The sequence below is a fragment of the Amblyomma maculatum genome, chromosome 2, assembly GCF_055883805.1.
Source record: "Amblyomma maculatum isolate TAMU_Amacu chromosome 2, ASM5588380v1, whole genome shotgun sequence".
Lineage (NCBI taxonomy): Eukaryota > Metazoa > Arthropoda > Arachnida > Ixodida > Ixodidae > Amblyomma > Amblyomma maculatum.
In genome coordinates, this window is record NC_139345.1 from 90,058,696 (window position 1) to 90,084,080 (window position 25,385).

General features: G+C 42.8%; 1 protein-coding gene across 4 annotated transcripts; it reads right to left on the bottom strand.

The window, feature by feature from the left end:
* Positions 1-520: 520 nt before the first annotated feature.
* On the bottom strand, positions 521-20,256 carry Atg4a (Autophagy-related 4a). 4 transcript variants are annotated; one of them, XM_084594698.1, is made up of 13 exons: positions 20,164-20,256; positions 19,028-19,126; positions 18,640-18,711; positions 16,520-16,618; positions 16,031-16,129; positions 14,387-14,459; positions 14,187-14,266; positions 10,444-10,613; positions 9,232-9,310; positions 8,402-8,541; positions 4,949-5,005; positions 3,123-3,237; positions 521-740 (listed from the first exon to the last, which is right to left on the bottom strand). In XM_084594698.1, exons 1-13 carry the CDS (start codon positions 20,180-20,182, stop codon positions 676-678), a joined length of 1,167 nt encoding a protein of 388 aa, XP_084450824.1. In that variant the 5' UTR covers positions 20,183-20,256; the 3' UTR covers positions 521-675. The 4 variants fall into 4 exon arrangements, with proteins under 4 accessions (XP_084450824.1, XP_084450827.1, XP_084450828.1 ...); XM_084594701.1 differs by having other exon boundaries at positions 20,088-20,211; XM_084594702.1 differs by lacking the exon at positions 20,164-20,256 and adding an exon at positions 19,566-19,784.
* Positions 20,257-25,385: the final 5,129 nt, after the last annotated feature.

The window sequence follows — 25,385 nt, forward strand, 5'->3', positions numbered from 1 at the left end:
CTAGCTACTGCATCCACATTCAAAAGCCAATATCAAAATTTCATTCGTGCCCCTAAAATTTGGGAAACCAGTATATCGCTGGGTAGCACAATAGGTATTTTTCTATTTTTTGAGCCCCTAGTCTGACCCTAAAGTCTAAACCAATGATATCGAATCAACTCCAATACCTGAAGACAAGATTTTTTATTCTACCAAATACTTTCCTATTTTCCCTGCAAGATTTGTCACGAAACTAGAGGCAAGGCATTGTTGGAAGCTGGTTGGAAGTCAATGCATCAGGGTCACTATTTAAAGCAAAACACATGGCTTATCAGCAATGAACAGGTGTCCGTTATCGAGAAAAGTGGTGCAAAACACCAGACTGGTCAAACAGGACTGTAACGTCACCACCCAGGAACCGGCAGCAAATTCGAAAGCGACTACCTCTTAAGTCGTACAAGAACAAACAAAGCAACAGCCTGCAAAATTCTTTTCAGTATATAAAACGAATTTAAAGAACAAAGTACAAGGAGAAGAACAGTTTATCATAAATACACATGCGTAAATTTATTATAAAGTTATATTGTATAAAAGAAACGCTTGAGGAGACCGCTGCACCTCCTCACAGAAAGGCTAACAGTCCAGAAACTTGCAGCGTCCACGGTGTCCGGTGTCTTCTTCAAAGCTAAGCAATACTCAGAGAATTTCGAATTCATCATCTGAAGTATCATACTTGCGCTCTTGCTCCACAACAGTGAATTCTAGAAACAAATAAAAAATATGTGACATGAAACAGATGTTATATCAATGATATCTTTAATATGAGACAGAGAAAATATTATAACAAGCATAAACAACCTGACACATCAGCAAGGGGGCTCTAAAAGCTCACACCAAGTGCAGTCAAAATAACTACACTAAAGCAAAATTCTGTCACTGTCCAGGAACAAAGGGCATCTCAGCCAAAAAGCCTATGCTAAAAACCACAGATGAACAGGGATGGATGGTCATGACGCAGGACGCGCATCTCCCCTACTAGGAATGGGAAGTGCTTCGATGCTAGCGGCTCTGCTAGAAACTGCAAATGCTGCCTCCACCACGGCCGTACTGGAGGGGAGCAACGAGTGCGTGGCTTCAAGGGGCCATCACTTCAATGGTTTGCAACGAAACTAGGGATCGGGCATACCGGCATAACACCCTAGGTCTTCAGAATAGATAGGCTGACACACCCCCTTTGAATTATCCAGTCAAATTTGCATTTGAAATTATACAGGACTGAAAATTCTTCAGATTGTTTAGAATTTGAAATTAATCAAGTGAGAATTACAGAGGTTTTACTGTATTTACCTAGACATTTCAGTAATCTAATTTTGCAGCAGTATAAGCATAGCAACCTACACAATAGACTTCACGAGTGCAGTAAGGTTGCAAAACTGTCAGACATATCCTGCACTGGTGTGTCTTAACACTTCCCTGCCCATGAGAAAAGTGGTTCTTTCATAGTGCAGCTAATAGTAAGAAGGAGGAGGAAGAAACAGCTTTATTTAACGCATTACTATGCGTCAAGGATGTCCTGGGCCAGGATCACCAAGGCCAACTGATTTTTCAGCTGGTCAGATGCTAACCAAGCCCGCCACGTTGGGGGAGGAAGGTGTGAAAAGTGGAGCAATGAAATGAGACACGGCATGAAAACATGCATTGTTCCGAGTTTGCATAGTGTTCGGAACAATTTGGGCATGCAGGGGAATGTCTGACTCTGAATAAAAATGATCTGGCAGGAGTAAGCAGAGTATTTAGTTGTATGCGTCTAAGAATGCATATTTGTGTGGTAGTGAGAGATTTATCAGGAAGAGGAAGTGTACGAAGAGTTTCTCTAATGTTGTCATAGTGAATGTTGATTTCTTTTTTGTAGTGAAAAGTAGTGTCCCACGTGGGTGGATAAGGCCAGGGAAACCCAGGCGCCCGGTGTTCGCTGGCGAGGTGATGCACTACCTCATTGCCTGGGATTCCAGCGTGACCAAGCAATAGCATTAAAGGCTCTATTTTGCATAAAATACAGCCCTGTCGACATTGTGAGCAAAAAATATTAGACACTGCTCTGGTAGTTGGCAAGTGAAATGGCCAGACACTGACTGGTTGGCAGGTTGTACAATGTCATGAGACCACTCGGCATGGCAGGATCTGCCAACTCTGGCTTCCCCTCTCAGATGGGAGGGTGACATAAAAACCAAACCCACCGACACTTTTGCCTCTCATGTCACACCGGCACATTTGTACAGCTTAGACAAATTAAGAGATCAGTGAATAAGCGAGTAGCAAAGTGCATATATTGTTACCCGTAACAATATGCAAACAGGGATCCACAAGGGGATCAAAGGTGCAGGTTCAACGAGATCAGGGGATCAACGAGATTTCATTGTATTTACTCCCGAGAAAGTAGCACTTCCCAAATCTCAAAGTACAAACCTGTGAAATCTCAAAGTACAAACCTGTGAAATCTACGCCAAGAACAACTCTGCAATCATCATATTTAAGTCAACTGCCTTTAGGATATGTGCCCAAAAATTTTTCAATGCATCACCATTTTTGCGAAACTAGGCCGGTTCACTATGATACTTGTACTTCACTTTTGCCCTTTTCTACCTCAAATACTCACTTTTTTTAATCAGCACAGTCTCCTCGAGATTAGAATGCAGTAATCAACCAGGACAGCCCAACTTCAATTTCTTCTCAGTGTCTCTTTAGCCAAAGGCTAAAGCAAGCCCACTCCTACATTTAAGCAACAAAAAAAATGCCACCTATGCTGCCTGTTAAGTTCAGCAGCAGACTAACAGCAGCCTTAAATGCACAGCATCTTCTGCACAAAACTCTAAAATAATGAGGTGCAAAAAAACTAACGGGCAGCCATCATATTACCTGGAAAAGTGTGTCCGCAACAGCTGCAGCATTACCACAACAAAAGTACCAGCAAGGACACATCTTTTCGTGAGGCCACCTCATGGTAAACAGCAATAAACCTCTCACTACTCAGCACGTTGCACTGCCAGACTGCAACCATCAATTAAATCAAATAAGAAGTTCATTCAAGGCAGCAGAAAAGAAAAGCAAAGGAAAAGAAAGACAAAGAAAAGGCTCCTACTGACCCGACGTCATTGGCTCATGCTCAAGTCTATGCTGCTCCTCAGTGAAGTCCGGCCATCCAAGAGGTCTCTCCTCTGTGATCTCAAAGAGTGGCTGCTTCATCTGAGTAATCAAGTGCTAAAGCAGAAGATGAAAGGATAAATGAAGGACACAATTAGACACCAAATCTCTCACCGCAGCTAAGATTATTATACAGATCAGTTAAAAAATCCTAACGTGATATTTACCCAAACGACAAGTGCATCGTTATTATTTTTGTATGGTTCACCCCATCACGTTTGTGCATTGCAGAGAAGCTGTTTCGCAGCTTACCGAGGCTAAGCCTGCTAGGCGTACTAGCATGTTGGTGCACCACCACAGTCTAGGGAGGTTCGTTCCACAGCACCTATGCAATGCTCTAAAAACCGACTGCCTCTGTGCTTATGCTTATGTACTGCCGCACCATCACGCTCCTTACTGTTACCGCACATTCTCTAAAACCTCATAACAAACAGGCAAAAAAAGCACGCTTCTTGAAACATGCACGCAAGAGAAGCAAAATTCAGTCAAGGAAAATGCGGCAAATCAGAGGGCCTTTGCATCATGTCCAATTATTTATGCGTAAAAAACTGTGTCATAGCAAACTGTTTTTTTCTTTTGTGCGTGCGAGTTCACCCATTGCGTATCACGCCTTGCTGTACAGTTTCCAACACTCAGAACACCCACTGCCCTCGACAGCACTGCAGTGGGGCCACAGCAAGCCTAAAGCAACAAACGCTTCTGGTGTTGTCAGAATGCCCTCAGTACCTGCAGGTTCAGCCCGAGCATCGTCTTCTGGGTGTTCACAACAAACTTTCGCAGCAACGAATGCATTCGTCAGCTCAGCCGTAGCTCCTGCGGTGCCGTCACCACCCACAAAATCCTCCTGTCATGTAACGTAGGCTAACCATGGTCTCGTGTGATCGCAGTTAACCCTACCCGTGTAACAGTCATTAATTCAGGCATGCCATCTAAAAAACGCGACAAATTGTTCCATATTCTGTTGACCTTGTAGAGTTCACTTCTTGCTTCATCAGAATCATTGATGTAATCAGTTGATTAAGCAATGTGGACATGGATTCAGATGGCTGGTTGCAAAGCTCACGAACCAAAAATAGATGGCTATACTGCATTTTAGCTTATTGATAGCGGCCTTTACATCATCATCACAACTACCATTATGCACACATCAGAGGTGCGCAAGTCGCATCACGCAATGTTATGAGCCAGAATTTTACATAATTCCTTGCCTTCCCATCCCGGTCAGGAATGCCATGCAGAATTTCACAAGTGGGCTTTCCTGCATATCACCACTGGCCAAGAACGATATAGCGCACAAAGCGGAAGAGCGAGGGTGTGGGCATTAACCGTATAACCTATGGAAGGGTGAAACAAAAACATGCATGCTTTCTTTTTCTGACTGTTCAGAGTGAGTGTTCAGCCAAGCTCTTCTCATCACGTACGACGTGTAAGAAAGCCAACTTGTCGATCTTCACATGAGGTCAAAGCTTTGCAGCGTCAGAATGTGATCGATCCATGTGATGACAGAAAAGAAAGCAAAGAGAACACAATCTTCGGACCATTTGCCCATATGCAGAGATTTCGCAATGCTCGATTTTCTCAAATTTGGCACCGTATTCGATCGCTGAAGAATATTTTACAGTTTCTAAACATTCAGAAATTCTCGAACATCAATTTCCCGACATTGAATACGAACCAAATAACAAAGATATCTCCTTCGTATCTCAAGTTGTGAATGTTTGCCCACCTCTGCTAAATGTATTAAATATAAGAAACAAAGAATGCTTACCTTGTGTGCCAAGTTGCACCAGCTGTCAAACTCGCACTCTGTAGGCAGGTAGAAGCACTGCAAAAGACAAGAAGTGGACAAGGAGTGAATTTCGATGGCAGCATTCCAAGTGCAGCCACAATTCCAAGATGCCTGTCAAAAGACTTTGTGGCCATCCAAATTCTTACCAACCTCTTTCAAGCACCGACCACACATGCTGTAAGCCCCCTTACAAAGAGAAAAGGTTAGGGGGCGGGTATAAAAATACTACATACACTCTTTTGCTGCCAACAATAAGCCTACATTGGCCTGCGTTAAAGAAGAAATGGTGCTTGTATTTTTCCAATCATGAGGAGGTGGACTAGCAGGTCTTACGTACCGTATTTACTCGCATAATTTGCACCCTAGCGTAATTTGCACACCTGTAACTTATTACCCGGATTTATAAAAAAAATTTTTAACCGCATACTTTGCACACCTCATTGCACGAAAACGCCAGCATGCATGCGGGAACGCACAAGCAGACCGCATCGGTGCGGCGCACTGCCAAGGCCAAGCCAAAGCAATCCCAGCCGAAGCGAAACCATGGCGCAGTAGTGCTCGTTGTGCGTTCGGCCAGTCCATCGCTTTTTTGTTGGTGGCTTGACTTTGTGCGTAGTCGTTTGACGTGTGGTTGTTCGGTTGCAATGGGATACCACAACTATCCGGCGAAATGTAAACTCCAGGTGATTGAATTTGCCGAAGAAAATGGAAATCGTGCCGCTGCAAGGCAGTACAAGCTTCATGAAAGCCACATGCGGTACTGGCGAAAGCAGAAGGCAGAGCTGGTAAATGATAATCACAGGCCTCGTGAAAAATTTACTATAGAGGTTTGCACAAACAGGTCCAGAATACTGTAATACTGGACAGTTCATTAACTTTTATTGCCAAAAATGTGTCAGCGCTCCACCTTTCACGGTTTCGACATCAGTGCCACAGTGAGATTTTTGGAGAGCTCCAAGAAATTTGACAGTATGTACATGTATTTGTGCAGAAAACACAACTGTTATGACTAGCATAATTTTTTCTTGCACACGCATTAAAGAAGCACTTCTGCTTCAGCCCTGCGAGAGTCCACGTCGAGGTCGCTCTTTGGCGGAACATATGAGAAACACAGCTTTCTGCCGACGTATCAGAAGCTATCCACCATTGTTGCCTGTCCACCTCAGCCTGTAGCTGAGCTTTTTGGCAGCGTCGCTGCGAAGCTGTGCTACGAGGACCGGCTTCTCCGTCTGCCCAAAGCTAGCCCAGTCCACCAGACGCTGCTCCACACCATCTCTGCGGGAGTATCGACGAGGTGGACCTGACGGTCAACAAATCTGCATCGCCATTTTGGTGTTCCGCCAGCCTCCATCGCTGCTGCTGCCGTGGATCACTCGAGCGCTACTTGTGCGAAAGTTCGAGAATGAGTGCGAAAGGCAGAGATGGAGGAATGGTATGCAGGAGCTAAGGTGAAGCCTTCCCTGTACCTGAAGAGGGCCAGCAACGAGGTCATCTGCCGGGAATGACTATATTACAACTAACTCCCTGGGCAGCGGTGGCCTGTTGGCGGAAGCCCGCTTCGCAGTGCTGCGGACTCGGGTGTAGCGAGCGCACTTCACAAGCGATCTCGACACAACTTGCGCCATCTGTGTAGCGTCGGCAGAAACGATCAACCACACGATTTTGGACTGTCCAACGATTTTACCGACCTCTAAGATCCAAAGGTTGGCAGCTGCTTTGCGATTTGAGGGTATGTAGACAACAATGCATTCACCTTAATTTACAGTCCCTATCTTTACAAGCACTTCAATAATGCACACAGAATTAAAACACCTTTTATTTGCTTTCTGCATAGTAACCTGAATATTCGATTGTAAAATCTAAAGTGCATGCTCAAACAATCAGCAAAGCAGCGTCCAAGCAAGAAGGAAACGTCATATCCGTTAACGAACTTCGCCGTCGTGTGTCGTTCACATTGGCAACAAATCTGCATCGCCATTTTGGTGTTCCGCCGGCCTCCATCGCTGCTGCTGCCGTGGATCACTCGAGCGCTACTTATGCGAAAGTTCGAGAATGAGTGCGAAAGGCAGAGATGGAGGAATGGTATGCAGGAGCTAAGGCGAAGCCTTCCCTGTACCTGAAAAGGGCCAGCAACGAGGTCATCTGCCGGGAATGACTATATTACAACTAACTCCCTGGGCAGCGGTGGCCTGTTGGCGGAAGCCCGCTTCGCAGTGCTGCGGACTCGGGTGTAGCGAGCGCACTTCACAAGCGATCTGGACACAACTTGCGCCATCTGTGTAGCGTCGGCAGAAACGATCAACCACGCGATTTTGGACTGTCCAACGATTTTACCGACCTCTAAGATCGACAACAATGCATTCACATTAGTTTACAGTCCCTATCTTTACAAGCACTTCAATAATGCACACAGAATTAAAACACCTTTTATTTGCTTTCTGCATAGTAACCTGAATATTCGATTGTAAAATCTAAAGTGCATGCTCAAACAATCAGCAAAGCAGCGTCCAAGCAAGAAGGAAACGTCATATCCGTTAACGAACTTCGCCGTCGTGTGTCGTTCACATTGGCGCCGAAACACCGATCATTGAAGCGGATTAAAATATTAGGTGCTACGATTTCGCCGTTATGATAGGGCTTTGGGGCATCAGGAAGGTGTAAAGAACATAGTAGTCAGCTGGAATTAGTGGTATGGTGAACAACATGCAAGTGTATTTCGACGCACACCTAAAACACTGCCAACTTCCACGCAAGAATTTTGCTGACGTGGAAGAGTGGAATTCTGCTAAATTAACTGCATTGCCTTTTATGGTCCCTTGATGAGGGACTGAAAATAGTTTATTGTGGCGGAAATGTAGTTATTGCCGTTCTGCCGTAGGTTGCCGTTCTGCAAGCACTGTGGCACAGCTATCTTAGAATGGACTAGCTGGAGCCCTATGCCAAACAGTTAGGTTCAGTTCAGTCGTGTCCGACTCTTCGTGACCCTATAGACCATGTCACGCCACGCTTTCCGGTATCTCCTTGCAACATCGGACTTTCCGGTCGCTTCCCGACACATCCACAACTGAGAGTCCTTTTGGCTTTAGCCCAGCCGCTTCATTCGTCCTGGAGCTACTAGGAATCGCCCTTTGTTCATCCCCAGTAACATATGGGACGCCTTCCAACCTGGGGGGCTCATCTTCCGGCGTCATATCATTAATGCTATTGTGACTGGCCATAGGGTTTTCTTGGCAGGAAATACTGGAGTGGGTTGCCATTACCTTCTCCAGTGAATCACATTTTGTCAAAACTCTCTCCTGTCTATCATGGGTGGCCTTACACAGCAGAGCTCACGACTTCATCGAGTTTCGCAAGCCCCTTCGCCACGACAAGGCAGTGATCCAAAGGACCAATAAAAAAGGCCCTCATAGTGCATTAAGGCTCGCTTCTTACCAGAGCAATGGAAGGATCCAACTGGCCAATGTCCATCCTGCTAGCATGGGCACAGTGGTAGCTCTCGTCTTCAGGAAATTCCACATCCAAGTCCACCGCAAGCTGAGTGGTGTGTGGGTCCAAGAACACAAGGTCATCGCCTGATCAAGAAAAGAGAAAAAAAAATCAGTCTTTCAGCAAACAAGAACGTAATTACAACATAATGAAATATCATGGCAATGCATCAAGTGAGAAAGGATGCAACTCGTGATTTCGAAGTTTCGAAGTGATTTCGATTAAAGCAGACTTTTCGGACCTTTTTTTTTTTAATTTCATGAATTTTTCTAACTGTTCAAATGTTAGGACCATTTTTCATACCGGACAGAGTCCTAAATATCGGTCGGCAGCTGTATATGGCAGTCGAACAGTTCACAGGTCCCAACAGAAAAATTCCTGCTGAAAGCAGTGGCAGAGGACATTACACAAGACTCCTAGCAGGAAGCAAGCATTCACATTTTTGTTGAACTGTATTTCTGGAAGGAAGGAAAGAAATGTACTGAAGGGCCACAAGTTAGTGTTGGTCAACACTTGTTCCGTGTGGTGTTTTTGTCTGGTTCACATTGCTCTTTTCACAGATGGAAAAGCAGCCTCCTAACCTGTCCTTGTTTCATAAACTTCGAACAATAGTAAATGGCTCTTTTAAATGCTGCACCACAGAACTTTGCCTGCAGTCGGCAAATCAATCCAACAGCTCTGCCGCTGCTGCATTGTAACAACAGAAAGCAATTATGTAGTGGACATGAAGTAAGGCAACGCTGTAGGCACATCGAACATGTGCATCCTCTGCTTACCTACTACACCAATTATGAACAGTGCATGGTTTGGCTTGCCACCAATGATGCCCACTGACTGCTTCAGAGCAAATGTCCTCTGCAAATTCAGAACAGTAAAGAAAGAATCAGAGACGAAAGTGAAAGTTATAGCTTTAAAACAAAAAAAAAACAAAAAAAAACATTAGCAATGTACAAACAGAATGCAGAGAAAGGCATCTAAACTAATGTAAACATTTTTCCACTTTTCTCAATGCACAACATAATTTGCTGCTACAGCGACTGCGAGTAAAATAATTTCACTGTACAAGAAAGAGATTGTTAACCAGAAAGCCCCCCCCCCCCCCCCCCCCCTCCCTTCTCCCATTTGTTTTGAAGTGAAAGCACCTTCACGAGGTCTCACCGCATCGCCATTCTTTGAAATGCCAAACCGGCAGACGCTACCAACTCTGGTTTAACCATCAAGATTCCCATTAGCCGAGATAAAAATTGACACTTCCAGGACTCTTGGATGCCATGATGGGGAAGGTCATCCCGGTCCACAAATCAGGTACAAGAGAATTGCCACTAAACTACCGCCCCATTTCCCTAACTAGCGTGCCATGCAAACTCATGGAACACGTCATCTACTCCCATATCATAAACTTCTTAGATTCAAACAACTTCTTTCATCCTGCACAACATGCTTTCCGAAAGGGTTTCCTGTGCAAAACATAATTAGCAATCTTTACTTTCGACTTGCACACTAACCTTGGTCATAAACAGCAAAAAGATTCAATATTCTTAGACTTTGCAAAGGCCTCTGTCAAAGTGCCTCAGAAACGCTTACCACTGAAACTCGCCGCTCTAAATTTGCATCCCAACATTCTAAACTGGATTAAAGAGTTCCTTGCTATACGCTCAAGCCTAAGCATGCCCTTCCCTCATCTTTTCTTCATCCACTTTAACGTCAAAAGTGACCATGCTGTAGGGACTATTTACAGCAGTACGCCAGTGCACTCTCCATGCAAGTGTGTCCAGCATGAAAGGACGAGGACAAAAATGCAGAGATGCCATGGCACTTTTTGAAACCCAAAAAAAACTGACTGCGAGCAGCCCCCAACCATAAAAAAGGTCTTGCTAGTGTGGTGTGGTTTTGTACGTATGCAGCTGATTAAACTAAACTATCACTTACTCCAACCTTTCCCGTAAGTTTGTACTCAAATAACAGGAGCTCCTGCATGCCATTCCAACCTTGAGGCCACAGTAGTAGACAGGGTTGATCTCATTCAGGCCCAGCCTCAGAGGGATGAACAGCAGAAGAGGCTTCCAAGAAACTGCAGAGGCACAGGCAAGTCCGTGCGACTGTGTCCGGTGTCGGACACCATCGTCCACTGCTGGCGTTTGAACTCTACATATCTTCCCTGCAAGACGAAACAGGCAAGAACACCCTGCAATAACCACATGCTATCTGCTCTTATTTGGCAACAACGATTGCATGCATATATAAGAATGCGGGAACTGCATCAATGCACGAGACACACCGTGTACTGACAACAACCTTAAGGGGCTATAGTAGTAACAATTATTTTAAACCTTTATTACCAAAAATAATACACACAGTGAAGTGTTAATGAAATCATGCAGTGGGACAGAGGGGAAAAGCAAGTTTTGCAGGCGAGTTCTTTTTTGAGAGAGTGTCCTTCCTGTCATTGCGCTGAAAACCTTGGCAAGAGAGTGAAGAAGACAAAGCACCTCATTAAACAATTCTTAATAAAAAATGCGAGAAAGGAGCCATATAAATAATGTGCCCTATGGGAGCATCATCATCATTGTGTGCGTACATTCAATGCCTCTGTAAAGGGAATGCTGCAACATAACACTACAAGAACAGCCTCCTAGTCTGCTGTTACAGAAGTATTTGAGCCAGCATTCCAGGCTTTGCTGCCATCCTGCATTCTGAGCATGTGTGCTTGTCAGGGTGATCCAATGGTCTGGTGGCAGTAGCCCATAACATGAGTTGGAGTTGACACCATGGAAATATAAAAAAGAACTGAACAAGGGTAAATAGGGTACGCCTCAGGTCGCAGGGGCAGGGGTTTAAATATGCTTTTGCTTCCGAAGAAGAAAAGCTGGGGAGGGGAAAATGGGTGTGAAAGAGTGAGGAGAAAGCGTATTTAAACCCCTGCCAGTGATGATCGCTATGCCCAGACGAAGACAAGTCCACTTGTCGAAACGTTGGCTCATCTGCGACCTGAGGCATACCCTATTTACCCTTGTTCAGTTCTTTTTTTATACCGTGCAAACCATCTTCTTCCTTTCGTTCTACCTGCACCATGGAAATGGCCACTTACGATACTTTTGATTACTACACTGATGAAACAAATGCACAAAATGCTGTTCTGAAAATACTTAACATCCCACTGGCCGCATCCCGCCAAATGGCTCCTAACCAGCTCAACAAGGAGACAAAGTTCTGTAGCTCCTCGGAAAGTATGAAATGATGCAAAAAGAAGAGATGTCTTAGGGCTTTGAAGAGGATGCCAAAAGAAAATAAGCAAGTGTGCGCATTCTCCCGGTGCCCTTAGAACTGCTGCCATGAGTGACTTTCTCAAAATGGCACTTTTGAAACTTTAGTCTACCTTTTCTCAGAATCTATGCATCCAATTGGCGCAAATATTGTCAGGAGTATCTTTCAGTATCTTTCAAATAATCTGAATATAAATTTGTTGAAAGTATATGTGCTACTTTGGGAAAAAAAAAAAAAAAATTTGTCGAAAGCTATCTGTTAGTGACAAGCGAGACTAATATTTTCTTTTTACACAATGCAAGCAGAAAACCACTGTTATGTGTAATGTATTTTCATTTGGTTGATGGGGTTTAACATCCAAAACGACTCAGGCTAGGTGAGATGCCACAATGGAGGGATTTCAGTGATGCTAAGTTTAATGGGCACACTATATTTTGTTACTAAGAAAAGGCACAGTTCGTTTTATAACCTGCCCAAAATTCAATACTCAAATAATAAATAAGAAAAAGGTTGTGCTAAATAAAAAGTTGTGCAGCATCAATGTCACGTTTATCAACGCACAAAACTGCACAAAAGAACATGCAGTAGCTGTCAAGACATGAACCTCTACCAAAGATAAGCCATTCACAGCCTACCATGCCACCTTATAAGCATACATCTTCTTGAAAAAGCTAAGTGACTGTCATAATAGGGAGAAAGTCCCACATTCAAGCCTTGAACCTTTCAGACCTTGCTTCAACAAGTTTATAAATCAGCTGAACTTTTTCTTATCGGTTGCATCAATGTGCTAAGGCAAATGCTTATCGCCAATTTTTAAATTTAAGCTCTCTCTCTATGCCTATTCTGTCACATAAAGCACAGGTACTATATGCCACAAGGTTCGCAATGCGGGCTATTCGGCCAGGATTCGCTTGTAATCACATTTCCAGATCTGGTTATTAACAGTTCCTCTCTACCAGCATAAGCAACGAGCACTGAAATTATAAGGCAAAAACTCACCTCAGCACAAGCATATTTTGACGTAAATTAAAATAATAAACTTAGATTACACGAGAATCTCTGCTATGGTCACGGTTAAAGCAAATAACAGTTATTTTCAGTAATTAAACAATTATGCCCCCACAATGCATCCCCAAAGAAATGGTTGAGAAATTATGGAAAACTAAACATAACAAAGATGTCATGTGCTCTTAGAAAGATTAGCTACTCACTGAGAAACATAACTTTCTAATGGGACTAACCACAAAGGGGCGCACGTTCGAAACACAACAACCCTTCCAATTTTGGGGTACGCCCCATTCCCTACCAATGGCATTCCTAGCAGTGCAGCATTGCTTTTTCTGCAAATTTCCATCAGTGATTAGGTGATTATGAAGCAAAATTATGACCACGAGTTATTACGGATACTTGTTACTTCCAGTACAGGTTCCCCACTTAGCTGAAATTCGATTTTAAAAAGGCACAAGTGGCAAGAACCTCCGTAACATTTTAAAACCGAAAAACCTGATGACGTTTAGGAAGATTGACAATCTGTTTTCTCATTGCAAAAGACATTATTCAACATTGCAACCCAAGAATGGCATTTTATATATCTTGTTTATGTTACAAGGCTACTTAGTGCTTTCCCCCTACCCTCGCAGGAATATAGCAAACTGACTGGGGACACTATTCACCTCTATACCACATCACTAAATTTTCAAAGAAATTTAGCTCGTTAGGCTGCATTCTTAGAAAGTAAAATTGTTCACAAAGATGAAAAATCTGTAAGGTTGGACTTTGACTCTTTTTAGGTTTGTTTCTTTTCACTGTTGGGATGCTAGTGCAAACCAGGAATGATCGACCAAGAGTCATGAACCTAAAAATAAAAGGCAAGAACAAAAAAGGCAATGTATTAAGAAAACAACTATTTTTGAAGATCACTCCTGAATCGGTATTACCTCTAAAACCAATATAAAAGAGACAAAAGTTAACTTGAGTCACCACTAGTTCTGTGCCCCCGAGAGAAACACTATGTTGGTTTGCAGGTGTTCATTTCTGCAATGCAATACAAAAAACCGTGGAAAAGAAATGAGGGAAGTCAGCGCTCCAGCAGCACTTTCCAATCTCAGTTTCTTCTTCATACATCTATTTCAGACTAGTACATACAAATGCAATGACGACCTTATAAGGAGCTGTGCTTTGGCATTATAATCCACCAGAGTTCACCCACTACTTCAAAACAAGATGATCCATTAATTTTATCACCAGCTAGTTAACAAAAAAGGTTTAGGTTTGAAGGCTACATCCTCCCAAAACACAGCAAACTTCCAAAGTAGAAAGCCATTTCAAGCAATTATTTGTGATGAGGCACATTTCAAACACTTTTACAGAGATTACCCAATACAGCACTTATTTAATATGAGGAGAAAAGAACACAACAAGAGAGCACAGAACAGACCACAAAACATTGGAGTAGAATGACCCTTACTTATATCATCCATGACTACTACGTTGTCCATGGCAACATGAACTGCAAGGGAGCTCCACTTGTCAAACGCAGACAGCTTCCTGAAAGATATAGTACAGTAAGAATTTAAGATATATGTATGTTTCACTACACCAATATCTCCATTCCACAGCTTGCAGTCCAAATGCCTATGGAAGCACAGACTGAAGAAAGAAACTTGCCTCAGAACATGTGCAATGGTATTGGGCCCGAACCATTGCCCCACGGCTTTTCCTTCCGATACACCCATCTGTGCTGAAATGTTGGCACAGGAGATGGACAATAATCAGAAATCTGCTCTTGACACAGTCCAAGCCTTAACAACCTCTGCCAAATTGAAAAATTCTAAGATACCAAGGCGGCTGAAATATGCTAACAAAGTTTTCCCACCGTTACATTCAATTATTTACAAGGTGGCGCCAGATAAACGTCAAACTTCTTCATTTAACCATAAAGCTGACTTTTTTTCCCCAGCAAGCCCGCACACTAACATTATTGACCAAAATTCAAAGCTGGTTCTGCGAGCAATGTTATCAATATTGGCTTTCTCACTTTCTAGTGTTATCAGACTTTCTTTCTTAACTATGTAGGGGACAAACACCTGTGCTCAGTAGGAGTAGTCCATGGTAAGTGCTCCTGTTATAAAATAAATATAACAGGTGAGAAACACACCAACCATGGCACATGAGACATTCATACTAGACAAATTCAAGGACATGATTACATCTCTCCCTGCTAACTAAGGTAATGTCAGCAACAAATGCAATGCAAAAAAAAAAAAAAAAAGCAAACAACAGACTGGCAAAGTCTTGGCTCAGAAAGTTGAAATACCTGTGTGCCTAAATACCCCTTCAAAAAAATTACATTCATCTTCAAACGCAATAACAAACCTAGGTAGCGTTTTTCTTTTTTTTTTTTTTTTTGCATTTATTACTGATGCACCTCATGCTTGTGCTCCAACACCGTAGTTCTGAGGCAGCCAAAATACACTTACTCAGGCCCAAGTACGCCTTGCAAATCTCGGACATTTCCCCCCCCCCCCCTCCCCTCTTTTGTATTTCTGCTTCTAAAGGCAGTTGAGCTTCTTTATATTCTAGAAGAGACACGCACAAAGGCAGCCACTGCAAGCACGTTTGGATCTACTCACTGCTGTCAGCGCCTCTTCTCAACAATAAAAGTGGAGAAGTCAATACAAAGCCCGACCCTCATGGACAAAAAAAAAAAAAAAAAGCCAAGCTGCTCAGGACTGCAATTCCATCCCTGAAGCCACACTTCGAGGTGCTAACTTCGCCCAGTGTGGAGGCACAATGGGTAATCAATCGCTGCTTGGGTGCCATTCAAAGTGGCCACCAGCTTCATACGAAAATAAACCTTGAGGCTGAAAATAACACTTTACTTTATGGCTCTTTGCATACATCCATCTGGTCACCCCTGGTTTAGTTCATGTTTCGTTAATCGACACCATGCTACAGTGCTGCCACAACCCAGCCCAGGAAAGATGGCCACACACGAAATGATGTGGCTGTTCCATCGCCAAAGTAGTTCACCAGTACATTCGAGCATCACAGTTTATCTTAGTAGTGGTTTAAGTAACATCACTGAGTACATGTAGCTAAAAGGTGCATTTCAAGCGCAAAGTTTTGTGTAAGAGTTTTTTTTGTATTTTAAGGCCTTATTATGGCAGGAGTGCAAGACGATAAGAAGCTCTATTATCTGAGTTCAGGAGGGGAGGCAGAAGGATAGAGAAAGCATTTGTTGCAGAACAAAATTTCTTATAGAAGAAAGATTGCTAGAGCTTTCACCTTCATAAAAACTGGTCTACCCACCAATCTGATGTATGGAGTATGTGCAGTTCTTCTTGTCCTGAAACATGCGCAGGACACGCAGGTAATTTTCATCTCGGATTCCTGGTGCCCACTGCCAACCTGCGAGTAATCACAACAATCCCTTTTCGTTAGCAAAGAAACTGATCCAAAGTTCAACGCAGGCAGACCTATGACAATTACACTAATGCATTATTATGCAGCGCCACGGTGAAAGCAAGCAGAAAAAGTTAAGCATATAAAATGCACCTACTCGTGTGCACTCCTTGCTTACATGGCAAAATGTTTAAATACACTTTTAAATAGTTGCAGGAAGACTGTTTTACTATCCTCTCTGCTGGCAATCTAATGACTTGGAAAGTATAGCATACTACAGCATATTATTGTAGTATTGCAGCATAAAACAAACATACAACTTGTTTGTCACAATGTTTTTTGTTTGTTTCTCAAATATTTTGCTTTGCAAGCACCGAAAGGAATGTGATGAGAGACCTTTGCCAAGGTGCCTTCGCATAAGAGCTTCGGCAATCACCATCTGGCCACACCGAAGCATACATCCCCAGCCTGTATCAGAAGTGTGGTCGGTGCCACCTGCGAAAGGCAAGAGGGAACAACATTCAATAAATAATGCATGGACAAATTTTGCCCAACGCACTACTGTTCAAAACCAAAAAAGTAAATTGCACCTCCTACTCCCAGGCCAGGGCTAACATTCAACACTTTTCACTCCATCTAGTAAATGCTTGCAGCTGACAGAATGCAAAAAAGGCATGCCATGTAATACTACTGTAGTAAAAGTGCAAGCAGCATCAACAGGAAAATAGGCCATTATGCTAAAGCTTAACTATTGTGACAGAGGTGCATAATTAGTGTTTTCATGCAAGATCTTGTCTTCAGAACTCTGAACCATGCATAATGTAGGGCTGCTACATTCTGCAGTGTAATGCATCAGGGTGAAAAGATCACAGAAATATCTTCTGCACAGAGAAAAACATTTCCACATGCTAGGCAAACCAATGCATAATAACTGAAAAAAAAAAAAAAACTCTGAAGATCCAATTGCCCTTTCAGGTACTGACTCGTCGACTTGGTGGGTAATACTGAAAGGGTAATGCCGAGGAATTTTTCGAGATTGAGTCAACAAATGCATCATATTCCCAGTAGCACTATGTCTCCACCAGAAATCTTTCTTTTTTTTTTTTTTAATATATATATCAAGCAAAAACAGCAACGTGAAACTAAAAATTTGTTCATGGCCAGGGATGATTTTACAGTTTGTACACCGACAAATCAGAATTAAAGATATTATAGAAGACCACTCGTATGCACACTGAAAGGCTGAAATGAGTGTGTGTAGAATGCCTGAAGCAACTTAACACAAATAACACAATCTGTTCTTCACGTGGGGAGTGGCCAATGACGTGCGATTAATTTTAGTGATGTCGCAACCACAGTGTTGTCTACAAAGGTAATCTAACTCAGGCCATGGGAATGGCAAAGTTTTTAAAACCAATCTGCACAAACAAGAGCCGCCAAACAGTTTTTAAACTTCGTGGCAATGATCAGGTAAATCTAAACTGAATTTCGAATATGTGAATCGCACAGAAAAAAAAAAGTACCGCCACAGTTGCATTTAAGGGCTTAATTTTATATAGCACCACAAAACTCCCTTGCCGATTTCATATTTCAAGGACTAGGTGCTAACACAGAAGCAGTTGCGTTCAGTTGGAAATCAGAAGATGAAATGCTGAACGACTTGCACAACCTGCACATATTGGTGCAGTTGCCAAGGCTACCTGATAAATTCAATGAAGCCTGCAATGCTCCCGATATGATAGCATGATATGCTAGATTACAGATAAATCTTGTTGATGCCACATCGTCTTCATTACATATTAGTCCATAGAGAACTCAATTTTTTATCACTGTATATTCGCCTTCAGACAATAGCGATGCCATTGACATGCCATTTGCACTGCCTCGGGGACAATAATTAGATGCAGCGCATGCATCTTCGCAGCATGCACACAGCTTCCCACGTGGCCCCTGCTCGCACAGACTATTGCGAGAGAACAGGTTATCAGGCATTGTTGACACAGGGATAAAGGTGAGATGACACCATGAGGGTGAGGAAAGTATATCTACCCGCCAGCAAATGCATCAGGGCTAATTATGATTCATGCTACCTTAAAACATCTTCACGGAAAAGAACAAATTAAACCAAGGATCTCTGCTCTAGCAAGGTCCAATTCTAATCATAACACGCAAACCTACAACCCGAGGAAAGGTTGGAAACATAAACAGAGTACACGCACAGAAGGGGGAAAAAAGTCACGATGTGCCGCTTTCATCTGTGGTTAATAAAATAATTAAAGATAGACATAAGTATGAGCAAAATGTGTTGTAGATTTTAGCCTTTTTTTCTGCAGTTAAACCTTATAAGCATATTTTTTCCAAGCTTCATTACTGTAGCTTGGGCTATTGCGTTACTACCCCCCAATTTATTACTTTTCCAAGATATCAACCTTCTTAAAATGCTCGAGTGAGTGAAGGAAAAAACAGATTTCTAATGTTATTCCAAAAGGAAAAGTAAGTAAAGTCATCTTTCTCACTAATTGCTGGGAAGTTCTTGCGATATGTGAGCCAGATCTTTGATGTCACATCGTTCCTCAGGTCATCAAGTTCTGAAAAAAAAAAAAAAAAGAAAGAAAATATATGAACAACTTACGAGGTGCCAATGCCACAAATACATGCAAGTCAATGGAATATGCTACAGTGCGTTCCACAAAATGTAGCAATCAAGAACACACAACTGTTATCAGATGTATTTTTTACTACTGTGTAAATGAAGGTAACAATATGAATTAATGGCAAGCAAAACAGCAGCTCAAGGATGTCCGTCGTTGCATGAACCCGCAATGTTATCACTGTTCAAATACTACACTTTTCTTGAATGTTACGAATCTTTACTTTCTGATGAATAACCAAACAGTGGCTGACCATGAAATGTGCTGTATTTTGTTCCCAATATATAGACAGGTTCCTCAGATGGCTTGAAGTCGTCGTATTCTACTGCTCCGACCTCGTAAGTTAGAGATGCTGAAATAAAGAAAGAAACCGCACTTCTTCAAGGTATTGTCACACCCACCCGCTAGAGATTCTCGTTCCTGTCTCTAAAAGCACGGCCGTAAAGGAAAGCTCGCTTTCATTGAGGCACTCACGTCGCAAATACGTCTCCAATGCGCTTCGGACACAGGAAAGCTGTTTTCGCAACATATCAGTTCAACAAAACCTGAGAAAACACCCAAGGAATTGGGCACAAAAACACAAATGCACATCGCCTGCTCCTTACAAGTCGAGCTCATCTTCAAGGCTGTTCTGCAGAAATTGAAAACATACACATAAAACACACGCCTAATCAGATGCTGCCACACGAATGTGCGCTTTTGGGAGTGCAAAGAAGATTGTAAAAGCCATGAGTTAAAGACGGGTCACAAACAATTACAGCTCGAACGCATCAGGCGAAAACCAAACATACGCAACACGGCCGCAGTATGCACGACGGGGTGTGATGTGATGCACGACGGACAGTTTCTGTCAAGCTGTCTTGTTCACGTGCAAGGGGCCCAACCAGCTGCAGAGACCAACTTAAACAAACTGGTCGAAGTGTCGTTTTGTTTTGTGCTTATACATGCCGACCAGGGGCGTTCAACACTGATGCATGTCATAGCAGAGAACCAAGTGATAAACGTAAAAACTTGAGGGCATGACGAATGTAAACAAAGGCGTCATCCTGTGTGAACGAACAAAGGCTGTTTCCTTTCCAGGCAAGACGTAACCATCAGTTTAAACCTATACGACGACGTTTCGTCAGAAAAAATATACAGGTCTGGCTATCTTTAACCGACAGCTGCACAAGGATAACTGCTTTCCTGGAAAAGTCCGCGGATGACAGCAGAAAACTGGGCCCACAGCACTGCTATTTATATCCGCGATAAACGGCACGATAGTGCCTCGAAATGATTGCCGCTATATTAACTGACTTTTATGGGATACCTACGTTTGTCCGTAACGCCAAGTTAAGATTATGCGAAGGAATCAAGGCACAGAGCACATGATCAGATGAGGAAACGTACCATTAAAAACATCGGCCATCCTTGAAAGACAAGACCGTCTTGTGCTGCGTGTTGATCGCGATAGGGCTCCCCAGGCTCACTGTCAGTTTGCCCACGGCAACAGAAGCGCCACTGAAACGAAACCGAAACTGATATTTTCTTGCAAGCTTTTTTTTGTTGTTGTTGTTGTTTCCTGAAAAGCGCAAGATTTTTTGCACGTTAGCTTTCAGACTTATGCTGCTAATCCGCTGGCTGGCCTGCATGCTTTAGTGCTACAGCACTGCTACCCGGATTAAAAAAAAAAAAAAAAAAGGAGATGTTTAAAGCAGCTTTGGCCGTTGACCCTATGACTTTTGCGCGCGTGGACACCTGCCTATAGCCGCTGTACCTACATCGAACACGTGTTTCTGGTCTGGCGAGAAGAAAAAGAAGGAAGAAAGAGGCCGTGGAAATACTGTTTGGTGCAGGTGTTGGTTGAAGTGGTTGAAGCTCCTCCATATATGACGTTTTCTGCAAGCGAACAGTAGAGGGGCTTTAGTGCATGCAGATATGGTCACGTAGAGGCAGAGGAAAGACTTCGAGCCGTCTCCCGAGCCGTCTCTAATCGGGAGAAGAAAAGGCGGCGGCGGGTGAAGCTTAAAATGTAGCAGAGGGAGAGTGAAAAAAAAAAAAACTTTATTTGTGAGCGATTTAGATGGTTTTTGCCTTGGGTTGCATTCAGCTGCTCCAGGTGGCTGTCCTGACAGTTTAAGTCTGTCAGCGACCTCTTGCGCTCTTGCCGAGGCCCGGGACTGGACACCATCTCCCTCGCCGGAACACTGGGAATCTGTTCAATATGTGCCAAACTCGTTCAAAAGCAAAACGAAAAGGGTGCACGTGTGGCCACTCAGTGCGGCGCTGCATCGAGCGCACTGAGACAGAGCGTTATTGCGCCGTCCGAGCTGACCAATGACGTTATCGCCCGGCAGGTGTGGCTACCTGCCCTCCGGGGTCAATGTGCCATCTCCCAGCACGTGCCGACATCCCGCAGACCCATGCACGTGTTTTCCTGTGTATCGGCTTTCCACAATCCCCTCTCACTCCACCAGGATTCTTGTCAGCGTTCACTAAAAAAAAAAAAAAAAAAAAAAAAAAAAAAAAAAAAAAAAAAAAAAAAGAAAAAAACACGTTTTTGGCGGGCGTCTTGGCGATGACCTAGAACTCGTGATTTTTTTTTTTTTTTTTTTTTTTTCTCTCTTCTGGAGGTGGAGGGCGCTTGAGGGAGCGAGGAGTAGGGGATGGGGGCTGGACTGAACCGAGGCGACTGGGCTCAGCGAAAAGGGCGGGAAATGACCTTCCTTCCTTCCTTATTCTTTCTGCGAGACATGGCATGAGAATGCAGTAATCTTTATCGAACCCATATTACGTGTGTTCAAATATTGGTGGCTAATATCACGAGTGTCCGCTGTAAGCTGGGATGCCGAGCATTGCTTTTGCGCAGGCTTATTTATGTACAGGTGGGTGCCGCTCCATGGTTTTAGTGCAAGATTATGTTGGAACGGCGCATGGCATCGTTTTAAGAGACGACAAGTGTTCATTGCTAGTATTTTGGAGCACAGTAAACGCATGCGTCGAAAGCTAGAGGGTTTTTTAAGTGCCGAAAGCATCCCTCAACGGAAGTGAGCCGCATTTGAACAGCATTGACAAGTAATAGTGTCCGGGATAAAAGAAAGTATTTTCCTTTCATTTACGTCTCGCAATTAGGTTGTGAATGGTAAATAATAGTAAATAAAACTAGTCCCATATATGATTATCCAGAGGGTAGCTGGCCAGGCTTTAAATTTACTTCATATATATTTTATATGATGTTGCCTGATCATCAGAATAAAGTAGTGTAATCACTCCCTTCGAAATTAACATCATGCGTAGTAGCAATATACACCTAATTATTTTAGCGCAAGACTATACACTTTTCGCTCCACATCTCTTAACTTTTGTCTGTTGCAAAATTTTGTTTTCAATTTTTCGATGGCCCATTGAAAGCTTTTCTACTTTTCAAGTTTTAGGGAGTGTTTTAGAGCTACAATAATTTTATATTGTGGCCTTGGCGGGCGCATGCGTCCAACTGCAGGAGGCCGTTCTTGTGCGCTCTAAGTGACCTTTCGTTCTTTTGGGATCAATGCATGGTAACCATAAGTGTCCGAAGACACAGATCTGCCAGCAAAAAGACAAACGACGTACGAGGCGGCTGCCGATGTACACATGCACATTTCAATGGCTACAAACTATTTCTATGCGCCACGGATTCACTGCAGGGACTGTAACTACAATAATGTTGACATTATGCAACACATTTGTGATTTTGAACATTAATGCGCATAATGAAAGAGCTCAAAAGGGCCAAAGCAGATTTTTTTTTTTAGTTCTTTAAACGCCTATGCAGTTCAGATTATTTGAAGCTTACGCAACTAAATCATTTACAAAAATATAAGCTAGACAATATGCTGGTTTATAAATATGTCTGCGTGAAACGCAATGTAAAATTATGGCTGCTCTGGCTTACTGCTATTTTATTTTATTTTTATTTTTTTTTATAAACGGACTTGCTAGCGAGAAGCGGTCATCTGCACAGTTTGATAAAATGTAAAAAAATTATTTTCAGATAGAAAAAAAAAAATGAAGAGGCGTACGCCAATGTATTCACTTTTATTTCCTTTTGCAAGCTGCCTGGAACCTCAGGTAATGTAATGACAGAAGTATACAAAACAACAAAACCAACCAAACAGAATTCCTGAAAAGTCGTTTTCAGGAGCTTTTTGCGAAATTTCAATTTCTGCCTACTCTCTCTTACGGCTTCAGTGCTTTTGAGAAAAGGCATATTTCGGCGGAAATGCTTTCCGATATAACTAAAAGCCTGGAAAACAAAACAAAACAAAAAACATCATGAAGGGCTCACAGTGAACAGGCTTGTTTGTTTACAGAACCTAATAAGTGATACCGCTGAACTTGCGCCGCAATTTTTTACAGCTCCTCGTGACAATAGCGCATTAATTTCCGCCAAAACGGCCAATCCTTTTGTCCGTGAGCTTGGCCGAAACGGAGCTTTTTGCGCCGTAAAAAAAGAACAATGATTCCACGCATATCAACCAGTAAAACTCGCTATTAATGACACAAACGTTCCTAGGATCGAGTCTAGGTGATCAGAAATGCCCATATCGCTATTTGAAAGAGAGAGCGAAGCCATGCGGCAATATTGTCATCGACTTAGGTTTAAAGTATCCTGCCTGCATTGTTATGAATGCCTTCTGAATGCTCGAAATGAAAAGGAGAAGGGAGTTTTCAGTTGAAAACGGCCACCTCCTAACATGGCCATGCCATAACAACCGCTAAATTTCGGTTTTAAATGATTCCCCCTTTCTTTTTTAGGCGGATGTATACATATAGTTTTCCGTTAAATTCCGAAAAGATAGAAGGCCTATGCATGCCGCCATATACTCAAAAAATTTCCTTCCATAAGCACACATCTATAAACATACTGTAGACAGGTGTATATTATAGTGTACACTTTCCCTGTCATGAGTCGAATCTGCCAACTCCTTCATATACGCGTTCCAATAAATGACTCGCTCGTAAACTTACATAAGCGCAGCAAAGACGACACAACAGACAAGAAGTACAGTACTGGGCTGTATACGTGTTTTTGTTACGCTTATATAAGTTTACGAGCGTAAACCAAGTAGCTGCACAACGCATATTACTGGAATTACTCGTTCTATTCATACCTTCGAAAAGCATGACCTATAATGAAGTGATTGTTAGAGCGGCAGCGCTAAAGGTCCCGCATTCCAGAAAACCCGGCGTTGGCATTGCTTGATATCGGCAGTGGCATGTGACCGAAAAATTATGGGCGTTTCGTTGGCAGGTGGCATGACCAGGCACTGGTTGGTCGGCCGGTTGTGTATGTCACGAGACCACATGGCATGACCCCGCAGGTCTGCTGAACCCGGTAACTCCTTTAGAAGGGAAATTGCGATGAGAAGCTACTCAATATATATATATATATATATATATATATATATATATATATATATATATATATATATATAGGGCTTCTTTCTTCATATATATATATATATATATATATATATATATATATATATATATATATATATATATATATATATATATATATATATATATATATATATATATATAGGGACAAAGAGAGAGAAATTTCAATTGGCCAGTGTACTGAAGAAAATATAACGTTACAACAAACGCGACTGCTCGGTATCAATGTTTATTTCGCCAACAGTTTCGAGAATAGTATTTTCTTTGCCAGGGCAGCTTTATAATAATCCTGTTTCGTGATCATCGGTTTAAGAAAACCACAAGGAGGTTTACCCCGCCCCCGCAGCTCACTCAAGAGATAAATAAAGGAGAACATCAACAGAGGATCTTGCAATGGGGCAAGGAGAACGAGACGGAGAACGGGTGACAAAAAAAGGAAGGAGAAGGGAAGAGAACCGGGAAGGTGGGGAAAAAAAGGAGAGAGAAACGTTGAGCGCAGCTCTCGCAGTCACCACGAAGCCGGGCATCAACGTGTGGCCCGTATCAGGTGTCCGGACGCACGCTCAGGTGCAAAAGCGACAACCGATTGCCACTTGTTAGAAGCTGCAAGAGCCGCTGGCAACAGCGTCATATGTATGGCTGCCAGCAATCCAACTACAGACCGCCTGATTCGTCTACCCAAGGCATCCAATAAAATACACGATCATCGGTGATTCCCTCACCAAAGTACGTCCACAACCATTTCACGCCCAGTGATACAGAGGCCCCCTGCATGCTTCATCTCCTACTGCGATGCCACGTTCACCGATATCCCCAAGATGCAGGAGTACGTGCCTGTGTGAATATGCTTATCTTACACATTGGGACAACTGAGATTGCCAGAAATGCGTAGCCCTCGTCGCTTGAACACCTACACCAACTCATTGAAGTCATTTAACAGAACCGATCACAAAAAATTAAAGAGCGCTGCAAAATCTGTATTGGAGTAATGCGAAAGCACGGATGCTGCTGTTGGTTGCTTCTGGTTGCTTCTAGTTGGTTCTAGTAGTTGCTTAATTCACTTCTTTACCCATTTTAGTCTTTGGTACTTTCAAGTTGCGCGCCAGTTCCTTCCTATGCCTTTTTTCGGCTCTACTTCCGGTTGCGTGACGTCACATCCTCAACGCCACATTAATTCACTCCCGTCCCTTAGG